At 27.3% G+C, this 21,920-nt stretch overlaps 1 protein-coding gene across 1 annotated transcript; it reads right to left on the bottom strand.

The window, feature by feature from the left end:
* Nucleotides 1-237: 237 nt before the first annotated feature.
* Nucleotides 238-16,049, bottom strand: LOC127285395 (40S ribosomal protein S7). The gene is made up of 5 exons (XM_051311386.1): nt 15,885-16,049; nt 15,072-15,242; nt 10,353-10,534; nt 9,987-10,137; nt 238-355 (listed from the first exon to the last, which is right to left on the bottom strand). The coding sequence occupies exons 2-5, from the start codon at nt 15,240-15,242 to the stop codon at nt 278-280; spliced, it is 582 nt and encodes a 193-aa protein (XP_051167343.1). The 5' UTR covers nt 15,885-16,049; the 3' UTR covers nt 238-277.
* Between the last annotated feature and the right edge of the window lie 5,871 nt (nt 16,050-21,920).

Raw genomic sequence — 21,920 nt, 5'->3', positions numbered from 1 at the left:
ATAGCCGCAAGTCCCCCCTCTCCTCTCCCACGCAAAAAATGACCTAAATTTTAAGGTTATGTTCGTTTCAATAATCTGAATAGGGCCGCATGTCCTCCCCCTCCCTTCACCTCTCTCCGTATTTCCCACCAAAAATTACCTAAATTTTAAAGGTTATGTTCGTTTCAAGCCTAAAATAGCCAAATAAAATTTTTGTAAATTCAAAAGAGGGAGATATTTAATGAAAATCAACACAAGTTGTGTATAAACAATTTTTTTATTTTTACTGAAACATGTTTCATACATACGATTCAGGGAATTCGAATGCAACATCACGGCCAGTTAGTTTTTTGTAGACGGATGCGAAAGTGTCAACCTAAACAGAAAAATTGACTATTTTAACATCAACAAATTTAATAAAATTATTTATTTAAATGTAAATATTTATTTTAACTTTCTTAGTGATATACTCCTTTATATATTTTGCAAACTGGAATTTGAACCATTAATAACTATATATTCATAATCTTCCTTAATTAAATTTTCTTTGAAAAAGTAATATTATACTAATCAAAAGTTTTCTAAATTTTTGAATATCATTCAATAATTGAATCTTAAAAGTATTGTATCAGTAAGTACAAAAGTAACTTTAATAATTTTTTTAAAGCATTTTCATAATTTTACGGATTAATAACATCATACAATTTAAGAATCCTACAACATAATATAAAGCAACAAGTTAAACAAGAATCTAATATGTAATGTCTACATTTTTATTATGTTTAACTAAAATTAAAAATATAAAATATGGTCATAATATAAGGGTCCAAATGAATGAAAATCGACACTTGAAACCCTATTGTCTCTTATCTTTAAGTTAAATAATATATTCTTTTATTGGTATATTTATACATTTTTACGCCTTAAATAATTTTCAAAAATATTTCTTTTAGAAATAATTAGGGATTGGAATTGGAATTTTAATGTATAATTGTTATAAATAACAACGATTTGAAATATCGTCGGGTTAGCGCAATAAGGTGCCTATTCAGAAAACAAAGCAAGAACGTCCCAATTCAGAAACAGAAGCAAAAAGGTGCCTATTCAGAAAAAGAGGCAAGAACGTGCCAACTCAGAATAAATTTAAAAAAATTGCATCTTGGGGAGTGTTTAGGATCACAGGTGAGGAATAGAAAACTAATTTTTAAATTGGGCACGAAACCCAATGTAATATTCCTCCGTCCAATGTGAGGCCCACAATAGAGAAAGTTATTTTTTAAAAATGAGACCCACGAACTGTCCATATCAAATTCGTAATCCCTATGAAATTTTTCGTTCAGACATGTGGTACAAATGCCCAAAATATTGGGTCCAATCACAAATATTGAGCACAACATTTTTCTACAAATAAAAAAAAATTAAAACGCATTTTGCTGAGTGTTTAGGATCACAGATGAGAAATTGAAAACTAATTTTCAAATTGAGCAGAGTCTAATGTAATATTCCTCTGTCTAATGTGAGGCTCTAGGACCAATTTGAAAATTAGCTTTGAATTTCTAATCCTGTGACCTCAAAAAGCCCACATGATGCGATTTTTTTAAAATTATTTATTTGTAGAAAAATGTTGAGCCCAATATTTTTCGCATTTGTACCACAAGTCTAAACCCAGAATTTCATAACGATTACGAAATGGGTACTGAAAATTAGTGGGTTTTATTTAAGAAAATTAATTTTTGTACTTCAGCCTCACGTTGGGCCACGAAATCTTACATTGGGCTTTGTGCCTAATTTGAAAAATAGTTTCGAATTTCTAATCCTGTGACCCCAAAACCCTCCAAAAAACGATTTTAAAAATTTATTTATCTGTAGAAAAATGTTGGGCCCAATATCTTGGATTAGGCCCATCAATTTGGGCCCTTATACCACATGTCTAAACGCAGAATTTCATAGGGATTACGAATTCGACACTGAAAATTAGTGGTCTCATTTAAGAAAACTACTTTTTTCATTGTAGGGCCGAACATTGGGCCCCGGGACCAATTTTTTGGTTTCAAAAATGTAGATCTTTTTGTTTGGAACAAGTTTTGTGTTGAACATTTTTTACAAAAATTCGTACTTTTCGAGATATTTTCAAGTTTCCATACTTTTGGAACAACCTGTATATATTATGATGTTTTGATGCGCAAAAATCTAAGGACTAAATTTTTAAAAAAACCGGTTAAGTGTGAGTTCCACTCATACACTTAGGGTTTCGTTTACGACTACTTCAGAGCATAACATACAGGGAAGATAAAACAATTTTTAGAAAATTTTGTATTTTTGCTTCTTCATAAGTTTTTTTTTAATTTTTTTTAAAAAAATTGATCAGTACGTCAATAAAAAATGAATTTCTATCTTTAAAACTTAAAAAGATAGTAATATCATTTGAAAAAAATTTCCATTTTTTTTTTTAAAGTACGTTTAAAAACAAACATTTTGAAAAATTCATATCTGGAAAACGGCTTGCTTAAAAAATTTGAAAAAATTCATGAAAGCTAGTCTCAATTAGTATTAAAGGAAAAAATAATCTCAAAAAAATCGGAGATGCAATTGCAGATGGACTTTGTATTTGGCGTGGAATATATCATAATTATTTGTTAATGTAAATAAAGACCAGTCAGTAAATTCATTTTCTTAACTTCGACGAGAAAAAGTATGCAGGAAACTTTCGAGTTGAAAATACTTCCAATGAGACATACAAATTTGTGTAAAAAATGACGATTTTCTTTGAAATTCAATGAAATTGAAAAATAAAAAATTTTAAGTTTTTGTTCATTATTATTAAAAATAAAAATCCTAAAAAAATTGGTTTAAGCGCAAATATGATTTGTGTACATGGATTTTCCATTGCACAGTAGTAGGTCGGGTTGCATCCGAGCTAAGGACACCCCGTTGCAGCGTATGGTTAAAAAAGGGGGAACCAAAATTAACACTTTTTTAAATAAAAAATTTTAATTTTCTAAATTCAATACAACACATTTAAAACTTTTATATTTTTCATATCTCCGCTTCCTGACGATTCCAACGATATCTAATTTGTATATTAAAACTTAAAATTCACAATATCAAAATAAAAACGATAAATAGATGAAGGCTTCAAATATTTAATAAAAACAATGGATTTATTGATGAAGGTTTTGAATAATAAATATTTTCCAAACTTATTATTCAGTTTAATATTGTTAGTCACAAAATTCATACGGCAATGGAATTTCTACTAAAGTTTGTGCAAATTTAATAGTCACATACATCACGTTGGTTTTGTTAATTTTTTAAAAAATAATAATATCTTATCGGCTCAGAAAACAATGTAGTACATACGATAGTGGAACAATGCACTTAAAATTAAACGGGAAAAATAGAAATATATTTACCAGTGCGGTTCAAAGAATTGTCGTAAAAAAGTACAAGAGACAATAGTTTTTTTTCAATTTGCGGAATTCGTTGCGAAACACAAGTAAAAATGTTATAGAAAATAGAGATATTCACACGTAAAATATATATTTGAACTAGAAGAAAAATAAACGGGATGCGACGACGAATTGGAAAAATATGTGTTAATAGAATGGACGATTATTTAATCGAATATGTTAGAAGAAGCAAACAATTATAATCTTAAATCAGGCATCACAGTACCTTTTGACCTCAAAAAAGGTGAAAAGGGGACTTTTTTTCCTAAAAAATGGGACAAAAAGGGGACAAAAAATATAGCAATTAATAAGTTAAAATGTGTTAAAAGTCATTAACAATGTTTTAATACTGAAATTTACTAGTTTTTTTTTACTTTCTAGCTTTCTAGTTCATTTTTTAAGGTCGGGTTAGGTGGATCCCGTCGTTTAGGTCTCTATCTTTAAAATGACCTAAAGTTTTTGCAATTATCTGTTATAGAACCCGAGATATCGTTCCGGCTAAATTCAACCTCAAAAACGACTGGCAATATTCACGACAGCTGTACGTGAGTACAGTCAAAGAAAAAAGCAAACAAAAAATGAAAAAATACAGTTTAAGATACGTATAATAATATTTAAAAGGTTGTTTTTAAGTTGAATAAAAGGCTTGTCCAGAAAAAATTCAAGAAAATGTCATTGTTTTACCCTCTCTACATGAGGAAGACCCCTTAAGAGAATAACAAGCTACAATTAATGTTCAAATTTATAATAAAAAATATTTATTAAATTCATAAAATATATAAAAATTTCTATATAATTAGTTTTGTACACAAATTCAACTGCCAATAGCGAGCAAAAGGTAAAGTTCTACAAAAATAAAATCATAACGCTCGATGCCGCCAGCGTATATACTTGTAAACATCCTTCAAAGTACTTTTCTGCACTAGTGCAGCAAAGTAATGTTTTGCGCCTTCTTTAAAAGCATGTAAAGTAATGCTTTTTTTAAGGTGTTGCACATAATAAATTAAACAATTATTTATGCACTGTAGTTTATTATAGTTTTTACCGTTGCGCAGTAGATTTTAATCAACAATATATATCATCTGTTGTGAAAAAAATAGTTAAATATTAATAAATAATATTTATTAATATTAATTAACAGTAGTGTAAGCTTAAAGGAAGTTTACATGAGGCTTACAGTAATCTTACATAGTAGCTAACATTAAGACTACACGAAGTTTACAGTAAGGTTATAGTAAGCTTAACTGTAAGCTGACTATAATCTTACACTGCAGCTTACGGTAGAGAGGACATTTGCAGCTCACCTTAACCTCACCTGAAGTTTACGCTGTAAGCTAACGAATCTTAGGTTTAAACTCAAGGGAAGCTTACAGCAAGATATTGTTCTGTGTGGGTTTTAAAAAAAAAATTATTTATTTTTAATCACAAAAAAGTGAAAAAGGGGTCAAACCGCCTAACAAGGGGAACAAGGGGACAAATCACCAAAAAAGGGTAAACAGGAGAAAAAAAGGGGAAAAGGAGACTAACTGTGATGCCTGTCTCAAACTTCTTGAGAAATCATTATGACAAGGTTGTTTGTTTAAACAAACAACCGCCCTATATTTATAAATTTGGTGAACTTTGATGATAGAATAGTTGCACCATTTTTATACATTTAGGGCAAATGAGATATCGTTGGAATCATCAGGAGGCGGAGATATCAACAATACAAGTTTCAAATGTGTAGTATTCATTTAAAAAAATTTTATTCTTTACTTAAAAAAGTGGAAAGAACCCCGCACCATATACATGAGAACTTTGGGACAGGTGAAATTTCTTGCAACTTTGTAATGTTTTAGTTTTTGACCTCCTGAACAAAAAATGTACATGGCAAAATTAAAAAAAATGGACAGATTTTTTAATAATTAAGGTTTAAGTTTTAAAAAAAGTGTCGTCAAAATTTTTTTTATCTTACTATTTAAAAATGTCTCTTCAAAAATTCACTTAGAATGTCCAGCAATTCTTGAAAAGAAAATTCAAGGACTTTTCAAGGTTTTTTAAGGCCTAAAATAATTTTTTTTCAAGGTCCAATTTTGGCGTAAGAACATTGAAAAAATGTTATTAGAGGTTTTTACCTATGATGGAATAAACTCTATCAGTTTTTCTCAGTTAATGCAATATTAATAAGTAAAAAAAACAAAATAATTGTGTTATGATTTGCACATAGAATATTTATTTATAAATAGCTTTGATAACAATTTATTTATAAAATATGACATGTAATGTTCATTAATTTAAAAAAATCGGATAAAACTAAATTAAAAGCGGTTAAAGTATTATAAAATTTAAAGAAACAAATTTTCTTAACTTTATGATCGTTTTAACAAAGCAATTTCTTCGTCCAATCTAGCAATTTCTTTTATTGCATCATTCATTAAACTTTTTTTCTTATGCAAAAAATTTAATTCGTTAAATTTTTTCCACAACAAAAATTCAATATCATTTTTGAAAATTTTAACAATTCAAGGAGATTTCAAGGTTTTTAAGGTAAAAAAAAATCAAGGAGAATTCAAGGTTTTCAAGGTCGCTGGACACCCTGTCACTCTTTACATTTTTTTAAATAACACTGTGCAACAGAATTTCATTTTTTTTTTATTTCTGGGATCTCATACGGTGATTCTTAGTTTTTTTTGACGCTGATCACGAATCCGAACTCAGAGTTGCTTCATCACCCAAGGTTTTCGAGAAAGTTGTCCTTGAAAATTGAAAACTGCCTTTTTTAGAGTACTTTTTGATTTTTTTACAACGGTACAATTTTTTTATTTTTTAATTTTTCGTGAGATGCATTTAAAAGCTCATATCTTCCTGAACAATTTCCAATTTAGAAATTTTAAAAATATTTATTTTTTTATGAGATATTGTTTTAAGTTTGCGTTTCAAAAAATTGATAGGTTTCGTTGAAACTTGTCTCTCGGGGGTTTCCAGGGGCAGTAACACAGGTCTACAAGGTTTTTTTTTTTAAATCTCTGATACATCAAGTTCAGAAAAAAAATACTGAAAACCCTAAAAAACCATGTTTTTTAGAGACAAGTTTCAACGAAACCTTTCAACTTTTTGAAACGCAAACTTCAAACAAAGATATCTTAAACAAAAATAAATATTTTTAAAATTTCTAAATTTGAAATTGTTCAGGAAGATATGAGATTTCAAATGTATGTCACGAAAAATTTAATAAAATTTTTTGTACCGTTATAAAAAATACCGTTATAAAAAAAATGTTTCTCGAAAACATTGGGTAATGGAGCAATTTTGAGTTCGGATTCGTGTTCAGCGTAAAAAAATTGTAAGAATCACCATATGCGATCCCAGAAATAAAAATGTTTTTGCACTGTGTAATTCAATCCCCTCCCCCTCTTAAAGTTTTTGATAAAACCTAACAATACTTCGTGGTTGAAGTACTCACTCATAGGGCTAAACTATGTGCAAGTTACAGCCCGCTACAGGAATGTTACCAATGTCTGATAGCAACAGCTCTGTAAATTTGCTAATTAACATTATTTTAAATATTGTCAGTATTAACATTAAATAAGTCGAATATGAGAGAAATAATAAAAAAAATAAAGAAAAGAGCTGTAAAAAAACTATAAATAACCAAAAAATATTTTTTTTATATAACATTGTTATTAAAAATATAAAAATTATTTAATTAATTATTGATTTTGTTAAATATAATAAAAATACATTATATTTAAAGAAAATTAGAAAAAAAAACCGAATCGAAAACATGTAAAAACAGCGGTTCTGTGTATTTATTAATTAAGGGTAGTTTAAACACAAGCCATTTACAATTAATACACTAAATAGTTTATAACTAGAAATTATAAGCGGTTTTTAAAAAATTAATTAACTCTCAGAATATGTTAGGTTAATACGTTAAAATTTTTCGCCTTTGTTAACTTAATAATCGCCTTTTCTAAAAAGTTACGTTCTTTTTAAGAAAAAAAAATTTCCAACTTTAACATTATATAAACAAATGAAAAAGTTTTTTTCAAAAAACAAAATCAGAAGCATTATGCAGAATTTTATAATCTTTAAAACAACACCAAGAACGATAAAATTGGTTGAACTTTGTAGGTTCTATGTTAATTTGTTCACGGCCGCGTTTTTCGTCTCACTGTGCATCGTATCGATCTTCAAAAAGTATAAATTAAAAAACGTAGTATTTTTGTAATTACGTCCCCAGGACACTGACGTATATAATTCTAAAAATTTTTACAGCTTCTAATATCACAAAAGAGAGAAATAAAATTTTTGACAAAATATCTACCGTTTTGGTAATTTTTAAAAATTTTTAAAAACGACCTCGAGGCCTTAATTATAAAAAAACTATGGTTTTGCTTCCTCGTCGAGGAAGATTTGTAGTCCTTTCGTTTATAAAAATTTTTAAAATGGTGAAAACAAATTTTCCTCTATATAGAAACATGTTATATGAGATCCTGCTCAATTGTCCGGATGCATGTATGTGTGTCTGTGTGTGTATGTGGATCTTTTTTGTGAACACGAAAACTTTAACAGGTTTTAATGGATTTGGGTAAAATTTTGTAGGCTTATTTATCAAATTAATCTCTGAAAAATGACGAGAGGATTTTTAAAAATACCAAAAAAAAAAAAAATTTATCGTCTTTTTTCCAAAAAATTTTTTTTAAATGGAAAAATTTTTGAATAGAAAAATTTAAGATAATATATAATATAATCGTCTTCCTTACGTCAAGACGAATCGATTGGTATATATAGGCAAATCCACGAAACTTTTAACTTTCAAGAAAAAAAATTTCTTTTTTTAATTTGCAGGCACATTGATGTCACTTTGTATACACGTTTAAATACATTTTAGCACTACAAATTCATATGCGTGATTCATTTTTAGCTCACGCTGTCAATGTTTAACTTTTTAAACTCTTTAATGTTAATAAATTACATATAAAATTGGAAAATTCAACTTTTTTTAGTTTTGATATCGGAGTGGTTTCTAAAGTATTTTTGTCTTTTGAACACGATTCTGGCACCCAAATTTGCTTAGCACGTCAGAATTTTGAGAAAAGAGGGTGTAAAGACTCCAAAACAGTATTTTCAGCATATCCTTAACTTAATAAAATTTATTTCACTCAAAATCCTTAAGTGGCGTTTTTGTGTTCAAATATATGTATGAAAATGTTTCGATTACACCATAGATTGACCTGTTTAAAGCAAAAATGCAGTTGTGCCTTTCAAAAATGTATAAATTTAAATGAAATCACGATTTTTATTATCATCTTTAAATTTTTGCCACAGGAATACAATTAGAGGAACATAATTGAAAAAGGTCTTAAAATTTTTGTTTTTTCATCATCTTTTAAGAAATGCATTGAACTTTTATTTTTATCCAACGTCGTAATAAATATTTTCATAAGAAGACGTTCAATTGAATTTTTTTAAAAAATGTTATCACTCAATCAAACCTTCATATTTTTAGTTTTAGTGGTGGCATACTAATGGGATAGTGAAAATTTTTTGACAAAATATGTCTGTTAGATATTTCCATAGTAGCTGAAGTGATATTTTACACGCCGCAAAAAATAAAAACGTTAAGAATATAAACATTTTCAAGAAATTCAATTGAAATTTAAGCAATTTTTCACTTTTTAACTTATATAACTAATTGTCAAATAAATATTTTGTTCTAATATTGTACATAAATGTTCCTTTGTATATAATTTAGCAAAAAAAAAAAAAAAAAAAAAAAAAAAAAAAAAAAAAAAAAAAAAAAAAAAAAAAAAAAAAATGATACCCAAAGTTTTAATTAAAAATAATTGAGATTTTTAAGTGTTCGATTCGAAAATCACAAAAGTTAAAAGTTTCGTGGCTTTGCCCATATAAAGTATAGATTTGATTGAAATTTAAAGAATTAATGAAAGTTAAAAAATCAAAAATTGACATTTTAGCTAAAAAATGTTGTGTTTATTAAAATTCAAGTTTATATATGAAATAATTGTATGCCCTGCATTAAAACGAATCGATTGGTATATATAAAAAATATAAATTTGATTTAAATTTTAAGAATTAATAAAAAATTGAAAAATCAAAAATCCATGTTTTAGCTAAAAAGTTTGTATTTTTTTAAATTCAAGTTAATACATAAAAAAATTGAATTCCTTGCATTGAAACGAATCGATTCGTATATATAAAGTATATGTTACACCCAAAATTAATTAAAATTTTCTTAATTTTTCAAAAAAATTAATTAATTTAAATCAGTTTTTAATTCGAAATGTTTTAAATCAATCAATTGAATTAGAGAAATTCATAGCTTCCTCCACGAGGAAGCAAATTTTTTTGCTTCACACAATGAGGAAGCAAAATGTTTATGAAATAAACATAAAGGACCCCCTTCTTGTTTTTAATTAGAGTTGTCAAAAAATTATAAGTAGTTTTCTTTTAAAAAATTCTGGGAAAAAAGCTTGTAAAAATTGCTTTTAAACAAGTGGACCTTTTAAATTTTGTAGCAAACAAAAAAAAGTTAGAATAAGAATCTGAACATACCTTGTGCTCAATATTGGTTTGTTCGTTCTTATCAAGATGAACTTTAATAAGTTGCGAACCATCAAGTTTGACTCGGATGCGTTTGCCGACGATTTCAACAGGGAAGACCAAGTCCTCGAGAAGAGCATCATATACAGCAGTAAGTGTACGGCTACAATGAAATAATTTTTAAAAAAAATTAATATATTTACAGGAAAACAAATTTTTACAAGGAAAACATTTCAAAATTTGGAAAAAACTCTGTCGTGTTTAGATTTTAAATTTTCATGAAGGATCTAAAATATTTTAACTAATTTATACACACTAAAAAGTAAAAAGTATTAATTGCACACTTTTTACAACATAATAATAGAAAACAGCAATTACCTTCTAGGTCTCTTTTGCTTGTTCTTTGTCCTTGTTTTCCTTGTAGGTTTAGGTAAAATTTTCCTATCTCCTACAAACATAACGTGCTTTCCGGAAAATTTCTTTTCCAATTCGCGTACTAATCTTGTTTGGATTTTGTGGAAAGCCTGGAGTTTTGGCATTGGAACGTAAATGATGATCGACTAGAAAGAGAAATATTTTTTATAAATATTATAGATAAAAAGAAGAAAAAATAACATTAATTAATCATTCAATTATTTGTATTTTAATTCTTGAATTATTTTTTTAAGGAGAAAATTTCCCCATAAATACAGCGTTTTTTTATTTTTTTTAAAAAAGGATATAAAACGATTAAATTTTTTTTAAATTTATTTATTTATTCAAGTATAAGGACAATACCCTTTCATAGAAAGTACTGCAAAATACAAAAATTATAACTTTAAATGTAACAATATATATTTTCATCGAAAATCGTATTACGTAATTCTGTTATAAAGAGTAATGAAATACCAAATAATTAATATTATTGTTAAATTGATTTACTTTTCAACTCAGTTAAAAAAATAAATTGTTTTTAAAATATGAAAACTGAATTTAACTATCACATGGAGTCAGTTATTTAAAATGTTTTTTAGTTATATGTACTTTTTTCTTCCATTATTGTAATATTAAAAATAAATTTTTTTCTCGATTATTGGAAAAGTGAAAAATAAAACACTAATCCACTTTTTTTAAAAAGATTTCGGTTTTTTAGTTTGCAATTATTATCAGGACATTTTATTTAACATAAAAAATTATAAATAAACTTCTCATAACAAATTTGAACGAATTAAAATTCTATTTTTATAAAACATTATTATCTACCTGGTCATATTTTTTGTTAAATAAATAATTGGTTATAAATCAAGACACCGAAACGTTGCTAAGAAAAAGTGAATTAGTGTTTTATTATTATTATTGTCAAAATGAAATGAAAATTCATAAAAAAAAATTTTATTTTCTCCATCTTACATATAATATAAAAAAAAATTATTTTAATAAATATGATACTTTTGTTACGATTGCACAGTACAATAGCACATACGAATCCATTTATAAGTATGGGCTCCAGGTCTGGCAAAATATCAAAAACTATTTTTTTAGTAAAAAATTGAAAATTAGAAAAAGTTTAAATTGAATTAAAATTTCCTCAATTATATAGCGAAATTTTAACCTAATTGACAGTGGTTGTAAGTTATTTATAAATCAATAAAATAGCATGGGTCCTAGGTGTGGCTAAATATTAAAAAATCATTGATTTTTCGGTTTTTTAAGCCTAATTTTCCTAATTCCTTTGGCCCCTTAAAACTTTATACATGCAAATATCGCCATTATGAAAGAAACTGAAGTGGTCCCTTTTCATGCAGACGTACACATCGTTCACCCCGAATCGAACGTACGTATAAGTGGAAAATATTTTAAAAGTTACGTAAATTAAATGTTCTGTTTAAAATGTACTTAATTTGTGAGACTTTTTCTGAAGTTAACTAACTTTTATTAGCAGTGCAGAATGTACGTATCTCGTATACTCTGGATCAAAACTACTTAAGATTGAGGTTACGTTTAGAACTTGCCTGTGACAGTTCACATGATTTTTTAACAAACGAAATACAATATTGAAACGTTATTAAATATAGAAACAATTTATCAAAAATGGAAGTGACGTAATCGAGAGATTAATTAATATCTTATTTTTATTTATTTTTTTCTCGAAACTCACAAAAGCAGACTTAAGTGAGTTCTAAAAGTAACCTCAAACTTAAGTAGTTTTGATCCGGAATATGCGAGATACGTACATTCTGCACTCTTCATAAAAGTTAGTAAACTTCCAAAACATTTTTCACTTATACGTACGTTCGACTTGGGGTGAACGACATATATTCGCGGATTTTTTTTTTACTTTTTACGGCAATTCTCAACTACGAATCTTGATAGGTAACAAATTTTTATTTTTTAAACAAAATTTGTTAAAAACAGTTTACGCATACAATATAAGTATATAATTGACTTTTTCTGTTTTGTTCTATTTCCTAAATTTTCCTGACAAAAAATTTTCTCTGACTTCCTCGACTTATGAATAATAAAACTGAAGTTACCAACGTGGATTCAACAAAAAAAAAATAAAAGTTAAGGATTCTGATTCCAATCATTTAAATTTGTTTATTTGCAACCATCCAAAACCTAAAATAAAAAAAGGTAAGAAAACAGTATTTATCATTGTTTTGTCACGGATTTTCCGAAAATCTCGAAATTTCAAGTAAATTACTATTTCCTCGGCTCGGAAGAAATTTTTCTCGTTTGATAATTATTTACTTCAATGATAGAAGTCTTTCAAAAAAAATTGCAAAAGGTTTTAAGTCAGGAAAAGCAATGATTTTTATTTTTTTTGGTCACGGATTTTTTTCGAAAATCACGAAATTTCAAGTAATATCCTCGCCTCGAAAGTAATTTTTTTTTTGATAATTATTTATTTCAATGCTAGAAGCCTTTTAAAAAACAGAAAAATTGCTTCCGTGGCGAGGAAATAGCAATTTTTTTGAAATTTCGTTATTTTCGTAAAATCCGTGACAGAAAATTGAAATCAATGCATTCCCCGACTTGGAACCTTTTGAAATGTTTTAAAAGGCTTCTAACATTGAAATAAATAATTATCAAACGAGAAAAATTTCTTCCGAGCTGAGGAAATAGTAATTTATTTGAAATTTCGAGATTTTCGGAAAATCCGTGACAAAACAATGATAAATACTGTTTTCTTACCTTTTTTTATTTCAGCTTTTGGAGGGTTGAAAATAAACAAATTTCATTAATGAGAATTAGAATCCATAACTTTTATTTTTTCGTTGAATTCACGTTGGTAACTTCAGTTTCATTGATTATCCTAAATTATTATTATTATTATTATTATTATTATTATTATTATTATTATTAAACCAGTAAATAGAATATTTAATAACGAAATGATTTATTTATTTGAGAAATATTATAAATTATTACAAAGTTATTGACGTTTTAATAATAATCAAAACATTTCTTTTTGGATAATTTTATTTTAAAATTAGTATAAAAGTTCTGATATATTTTTAAAAAAAGTTACAGTTCAATTTTTAATACGAAATTACTGACTTTCTAAAAATCAACAAATTTAAAATAAATGAATTGAGCCACCGGAAAATATAATAACACATAAAATTCCAACGACATTTTTTATTTAGCACCTATAACTTCAAAATCGATGTTTTAAAAAAATTTAATTATTAGTAATTTATTGGTAAAAATAAATTAAAATAATAATTAAATATTTTTAAAAACATCGATTTTTAAGTTATAAGGGGTCAAATAAAAATGCCATACAAATTTTATGTGTTGCTTTATTTTTCGGCGGCTCAATTCATGGATAGTTTTAATTTTTAATTCAAAAAAGAAGATAATTTTTTTCTATAAAAATATAAATATTTTCTGATGCTTTTATTATTAAATATATTGTTACAGTATTTATTAAAAAACAAACTACCTAAACATAAAATTTTGAAAAAATTTAGACAATTAAAAATAAATTTGATTTAATTAAAAAAAAAAAATCATTTTTATCAGTTCTGTTTATTTTTAATTTATTAAAAAAAATAATATTACAGTGCAATATAAAACTTAAACAAAAAACGTTTTGAAGCTTTTTAAAAACATTTTGTATATTTTACATTGAGAGCATGATAATAATTTAAAATAAAAATAGGAAATTATACAAAACAATATACCAATTCTAATAAAAAATCAATCCAAATTAATTGTAAATGCAGGTCTCGGATCGAGTTTAAAGCGCAAAAAAGTAGAAAATATATATTTTTCTATTTTAATTAAATTTAATTAGTTAATAAATATTTTACTTTAAATAACTGTTATAAGATATTAAATTCATTTTATTGATTGCTTAATAAGAATATTAAGAAAATTTACTTCGAATATTTTAGAATCGAACTGTCGACAAATTTTCAAAGTTTTAATTAAGTAGGACAAATTTATAATAGTTATTTATGATATAAGTGCGTAAAGTGAGTGATCACACGAGTATAATCAGATTTACGCACGTGTATCATACAACATTTTTTGCAACACCCACCTCTAAAGTTAAGTACCTATTATGAAGAATTTCAACTCTCTATTGGAATAATTTCGATTGTATAGAATTAAAAAAATCAATCGAAGATCAGGAAAAATATCATTAAGCAGTAGGGTATAAATTTAAAAGTAAAGTTTTTACTTTAATTTTGTGGTTTTGTATGATCTAAAACAATCCTTATATTACGTAAGAAAAATTTGGGTGCGTAAAGTGAATCACTTTAAACACCGCTTTAAAAAGAGTTTCTTTACACAAACTTTTCTGTGTGTAAAATTTAACTTTAGAGATTAGTGTTGCAAAAAATAAATTCTTATTTTTAATAAATTCTTAGTTTCATTTTTAAAATTTTTTGAAGTCTGATTTAAGAAATTTTTTATTAAATTTGAATATTAAAATTTTTTATGTTAAAAAAAATTGTAGACAAAAAAATACTATTGAAAATAGTAAAAAAAATAAATATCACACTACATATTAATGAACCAAAATAACAAAACATCTGTACTATTATTGTATTATTATAAATTAATAATACTTTTTCAAAAAAAATTAAGAAAATATGTACTTACTTTTTTGTTATTAGCTTCGATCTCTCTAGCTTTTGTAATGTGAAGCTCACGAAGTTGAGACTTCAAATCACTATTCATTTCCAATTCTAAAAGAGCCTGTGAGACACTGGCTTCGCAAGCATCCGGCTCGGCGCCGCCGCTTTTAATAATCTTGGCATTAGACGTGAACATCTGAAATTAACAATTCTTTTTATAAATAAATTCTACACTTACTCAAATTCAAGTCTTAACATGAAAAAACTAAAAGTAACACACGTCAAAAAAAAAGTTCTAAACGAAATAATACTAAAAGCAATTTAACAAATATTTAAAATTTTAAATTAATAAGAAAAACATTTTTAATTATTTAAATTTTGCTTTCTACTTTATGTGAAAAGATTTTAAAAATAACAACTTTTTATGCTACCACCATATTATATATATTCGAAAAAATAGTATTTGACAGGTTAGAAATCCTTTCATAGGTTAGGAATATGTTTATACTGCAGTAATAAAAACATATCTGTCACGCAATTGTAAAAAGTTAAGTTAGAAAGCATTATTTGTTCACTAATGAAATATTATAAATTTATTTTCAATAATGATAGTCAAGGAAACAACACTTGGATAGAAATATCCATGAAAGGCGAAAGAAACACTCGTGAAAAATCCTTTTAAATCGATACACATCAACTTCACAATAAAACATTAATATAAATTGTAATGTTATTCGAAAAGAATAATTGACGTTAATTATTTTTACGTTAAACGTTTTATATTCTTATTTAAGATTATTTTAAATAATAATAAATTATTTTTCAATAAACCACGCACCTTGTTCGCTTACAATCCACCGTGAAAAAGAAAAGAAAACACTAGGTGACTAAGAGTCTATAAATGTAACTAGATGAAAAACTCGATTGTACTTTAGAATACTTTTGGCGCTGCGCTGGAGAGAGCGGTTAATAATGGCCTAAGCACAACTTAGTCAGATACGGGATATGTAAGTTGCCGCAACCGTCTTTAAAGGTCCGTTCAACTTGTGGCAAGTTCGTTAGTTCGTGCCAAAGTGGATTTTTTGAAGGATCATTCCGTTGGGTCCTATTGCCGTCTATTTCGTCAGTGCTTTTCATTTCAAGTATAATTTTATCCGGACAAGTCCGTTTAATGTTTTTGAATAAAAATGAATTTGTTATTTTTTAATTGAAAATACACGTAAAAGATTACATTTCAGTGTGAACAAATGATATTGACATCTTTATTAATCTTAAATATTCATAAAAAATATACTTTTGATTTTAAAAAATAAAATCCTCTTCATGTATTTTAAATTAAAAAATGACAACATAACCAAAAAATCTTATTTTTATTCTAAACTAAGAAAAAACTTCCGCTTAATTCTTAGTGGAATCCTTAGTTTATTAATATGTATATTTACGTTTGAAAGGAGTATTTAAGTGTGAACTATAAAAAGTTTGTTCGATGACATTTACTAATATGCTAATATTACTAATATCTTTTAAAATTCATTTCTTCTTCTTCACATGAAATTGAAATGAAAAGCACTGACGAAATAGATAGCAACAGGATCCAACGGAATTTTTCATATTTGTGAATGACCCTTCAAAAAAATTCACTTTCTACAAGTGGCACGGAGTCTGTCCAACAAGTGGCACGAACTAACGAACTTGCCACAAGTTGGACGGACTTCGTGCCACTTGTGGTACGAAACACCGCCACTTGCGTCCGAGACGCTCGTGAGCCGTACCTTGAGAGGAAGCGGGAATATACGGAAGCGCCTATGAGCTACCCAAAGGCACGTACACATGTAGGCTAAATGTAGCAAAATCGAGTTGAATTGACGGCATGGCATGCACGCGTGCATGCCATTTTTTGGTATTTCATAGCATTTACGTTCTGTAACGTTTTCAGCGTGTATGTCTGGACAGGCTGCAGATTTTATAAAGAAATATTTGAATTTATTTATTTAAATATTCTATAAAAAATAAAAATAAACAAAGGTTAAAAAAATAAGTGACCATATTTTTTAATGATATAATTAATTTTTATTTGTAAATGTATATTATTTATGACTTAAAACATTATTATTGTTTTTAATAATAAAGTAATTTATTTTATATACATTCTGAGGTTATGTTTCAGAAAGCGAGTATAAATTTATACAAATAAAAATTAATTATATCATTAAAAAAATATGGTCACTTACCTTTTAACCCTTTGTTTATTTTTATTTTTTATAGAATATTTAAATAAATAAAAATATTTCTTTATAAAATCTGCAGTCTGTCCAGACATACACGTTGAAAACGTAACAGAACGTAAATGCTATGAAATACCAAAAAATTGCACACACGCGTGCATGCATGCCGTCAACAGACAGAGTTTTTGGTCCAGCGGAGTCGCTCTCCGCTTTTGGTCCATTTTGGGTTTGTGCGCACGCTTCACTATGGAGCGTATTCGCTACTCCTATACGTGTATCACTTCACTAACACTTATCACATCGTTCTTAAGTGTACTTATACGTTCACACATACATAAGAGAGATTATACATATTCTCTCCCATCATACAACATACTATTTATTAAAATATAATAAACATTAATCATCATAACATTACATGGTTAATCCATAATTATATTATTATAATATAATTATAATATTCTGATAATCAATTATTAATTAATTAACAATATTAATAACGCTTACATACAAATGGGTAAATATACTAAAACATGTGCATAAACAATTATTTAATTATTTATTGCTTTCTTATACAAAGCATTTCTGTTGTAGACTTTCGTCTATTGTTTAGCCCGTACGCGACTTTTCTATTGAAGGTAGTAAAAGTCCGTGTCTGGTCAACATGTGTTTAGTGTCCCTTTTTTTATAGAAAGGATCACATTTTTTTCAAGTGGTTTTTATGACGTTCTAGGATTACATTTTAGAATTGAAATAAGAGGAAATATGTGAATATATTTTCTCTTATTTATTTGTACTGATTTACTACATTTCTCTTTTAATCTTTTATGTTGCTAAAAGAAATACGATATTGAAATAAACTTAAAAGTTCAATAGAAATACTTTAGAATTAGTCATGCTATTTCCTTTATGTGAAAAACTCTATTTTATTTATTATGAGAAAATGTTAAGAGTAATATAAAATGTTTTATAATTACACTTATTTAAGGTTATTTAAATTGTAACTTTAATCATATCGTATCGTTCATTCGATACATCGAAATGATTCGAGCGAGAATCGCTCGTTACACAGCCATGACCTGGTATTAACTCTCTCGCTACGAGTTCAAGAAATTACCATTGCGCATGCTCTGGTATATAGTCTGCTCTATGCTGTATCCAGCATCACTGCACTGTATTTATACATTTTCACTGTATTAATCTAATTCCATATATACTTATTTCGCACGTTATACAAGATTATAAATTAACTATATAAACACAAATCAATAAATAAGTAAATAAATATATGTATACATGGCTCATTTCATTTAAATTGTCATATTCGTGTCCCTTGCAAATAAAAATTATTTGATATAACCTTACTTGAAATTAATTTGTTTATATACCCTACCGGAAGGGTGGTACTGGATTGGTACTGGGAAATTGGAACTGAGATCTCAGTACCAACTCAGTACTAATTTGGTGCATTTTGGTACTGAAATGGAACTGGGAAATTTACCTACGAAAAGGGTCGAGTTACCGTTAATACCCTCATAAAAGTGAAAAGCAACTAGCTTTTTCAATATGTTTAAACTAAAACTTTATATTTATTTCAATATTATATTTGTTTTTCATGGATTTATATTATTTTCATACATTATTATGCATATGATATGTCCTTTGTCAGCTAAATTCAAAAAAGGTGTCCATTTTTTTATCAAACTTAAGGTATACGAGATAAATTATAACCTTTATAAATGTAATTATTTTATGATAAATTTTAGATATACATAATCTGGAAATATTAACGAATCTGAATATATATTTTTTAAAGTTGAGTTATTAAAATTACAAATTTTTTAAGCAATAAAACTCGGGTTAAAATTTTAATCCTTCAACAAAGGACCTAGGGGTCTATTGTTCAAGGAGGGATTGCAATATAATTTTCAAACTTAACAGAAATTTTCTACAAACTATTATGTTTTTTTTTGCTGTTTTCGTGAGAGACGGTTTGTTGATCTTATATACCTTTAAAACTATTGTTAAAGTACTTTAAAAATGTCTTCTTATGGGTTATCAGGTAGTGGTACTGAAGTGGAACTCAAGCCAAGTCCAATTCAGTACCATTCCAGTACCACTCTTTCGGTAGGGTAGTAAAAAGCAATAATTTTCAATAATTTTTCTACTTTCAAGGACATAAAAGTGATTTTCATAATATTGGCAGAACAAAAAGCAGGCAAAATGTCATAAGTGTAATGCGTCCCCGGAGACATTTTCAATGTTCAAATGAATGAAATGTCGAAAATATAGTCTTTAAACCAAATTAAAAAAATATTTCGTGAAGTATTAGTTCTATATTTTAGGAAAATCAAGTGTTGGTAATTAAACTTTATTTTATACAATTTCCAGAAAATGAAAATGACGTGTCCCTCACTTTTGTATTTTTATGTTTTGCCGGCAGAATTTCCTACCTTTACCTGCTATTTAAATTACCTTATGAGCAAAAAAATTTCTTTACCATCGCATAAGCAGCAGAACACAAAAACGAAGTGTGGGAAAAAAAAGAAAACTATATAAGTATAAATCTGCTCGTTTGTCATGGAGGCAGAAAAAGCCGAAACACTATCGTAATTGAATTTCTGTCAACAGTGTAACGCCTTGAAAATGGTTAGAAAATATTTTGAATTTTATATCGGTATGGAATTTAATGTATTTTTGGATTCTCTTTCGAATGAGACCAACCCCGTCGATATAAGTATAACCGTTTTCATTTTATAAGCGAAAAACGAGCAAAATGTCAATAGTGTAATGGTCATAAGTGTAATGCAAATTTGTATATATGGCTTCAGTAAACGTAATAAATCACAGAGGCCTACATAAAACTTTTTTCTTTTATCTTGATATCAGAATGGTTTCTGATGTATTTTTGAGCGCTGAACACGATCCCGGATCTTAAAATTGCCTAGCATGTCAGGATTTTGAAAAAAGGGGGGATAAAAACCCCCAAGAAACATGTTTTTATGGGCGTTTTATATGATTTTTCTCTTTAACCTGACGTGGTAAAAACTTCAAAATAGTTTTAAATTATAGCATAAATCGTGTACTACATGACCCGTACACGCAACCGCCCCCTAATTTTTGTCCATAAAATGGGGTTATAACCCACCCCAAAAAAATTTTTATTTTAATTCTTTCGGAGAAATGAATAGATGTTTATTTGTTTTATGTTCATAATGTTTAAGGACATAAATTTTGCATTTTGCCTATATAATTTTTAACCCCCTCGCAGTCCAGTTAAAAATCACTTATAGGCCTAATAAGGTTCCAAACAGAGCTTTCAAAAAAAATTGATTTCATCGTATTTAAGATTTTTGGGTTCATCTGTCATCAAATTCGAATTTAGCGACCCCGAAAACCCCCGAGAAACAAATTTCGACCGAATCGCATCAGTCTTAAAACTATCCGCCATATTGGATCCATTATTTTAAATTTTGAAAATCTGACGTCATATTTTTAATTAGCAACCCAAAAAACCCCTAAGTAACGAGTTTCAAGCGAATCGAATCAACTTCTAAATTTTCTTGGTCGCCATTTTGGATCGGCCATTTTGAATATTTTAAATCTGACTTCAAATTCGGATTCAGCGACCCCAAAAACTTCAGTACATTTATCACCAGTCAAATCAAATTATATTTAGTATTATTATTTTATCAAACATTGACAGAAAAAATTTTTTATATGATATGACGATTTCTGCCAAAAAAAACCGTCTGCCATAAGAAATATATAACTTTAATTTTGTGACCACTATTTATTTTGTTAATTTAACATGTTAAACTGTATAAAAAAATTAGTTTCAACCTTAAAATCAAAATTTTCCAACTCAACTTTTCTGGAAGTTGAATATGACAATTTAAATGAAATGAGCCACATATATACACATACACACACACATATATATATATATATATATATAAAATGTTTATTTAGAGATGATGATAATAACGTTTTGCAATAATTAAATTAGGATTTGAATTATAATATGAAAGAATTGTCGTCGCGAACATGAAGTTCTTTGTTTGCCTAGTCTGTGGCTTTTCTATATTTTATGAGCCGAGTTGCGTCTGGTCAACACGTGTTTAGTGTCCCATAGAAAAAGAATTCACAACCTTTTCAAGTGGATTTTTATGATCTTTTTATGGTTTATATTTCAACTTGAAAGCAGGGGAAACTTGGAATCTTATTTCCTATTGCCATTTTACCAAAATTTTTATTCTGAAAAATGTTTATTTTGTACATTTTGGGAACAAGAGTTTGAAAGGAATTAAAGCGTTACGGAATATTATTTAAAATTAGTCGTGCTTTTTACGAATATCTGAATAGTTTTATTTTAAGAAGAATAAAATATTAAGAGACAGTTAAATTAATTCTTAACAAACTTTAATATTAAAATTTAGCGCTTTGATATACAGTCAGAAAAGTTCCATGGTAGTCACAGCCCATGAGTGCGAGTGAGACAAACTTATGCGTAACGCATGCTTTCCTATGGCTACCATGGTACTTTTCTTACTGTATCGTAATTCAAGATATCGAAAATAAAGTCGAGCGAGAATACAGTCGCTCGTTACAGTATCTACACGCGCCACCTCGCAACGAGGCGAAACCAA

This window comes from Leptopilina boulardi, unplaced genomic scaffold (assembly GCF_019393585.1).
Source record: "Leptopilina boulardi isolate dan_hultmark-lab unplaced genomic scaffold, ZJU_Lbou_2.1 LbouV2_332, whole genome shotgun sequence".
Taxonomy (NCBI): Eukaryota; Metazoa; Arthropoda; class Insecta; order Hymenoptera; family Figitidae; genus Leptopilina; species Leptopilina boulardi.
The sequence above is the reverse complement of the archived record's forward strand: the minus strand, read 5'-3'. Positions and strand labels throughout refer to the sequence as shown.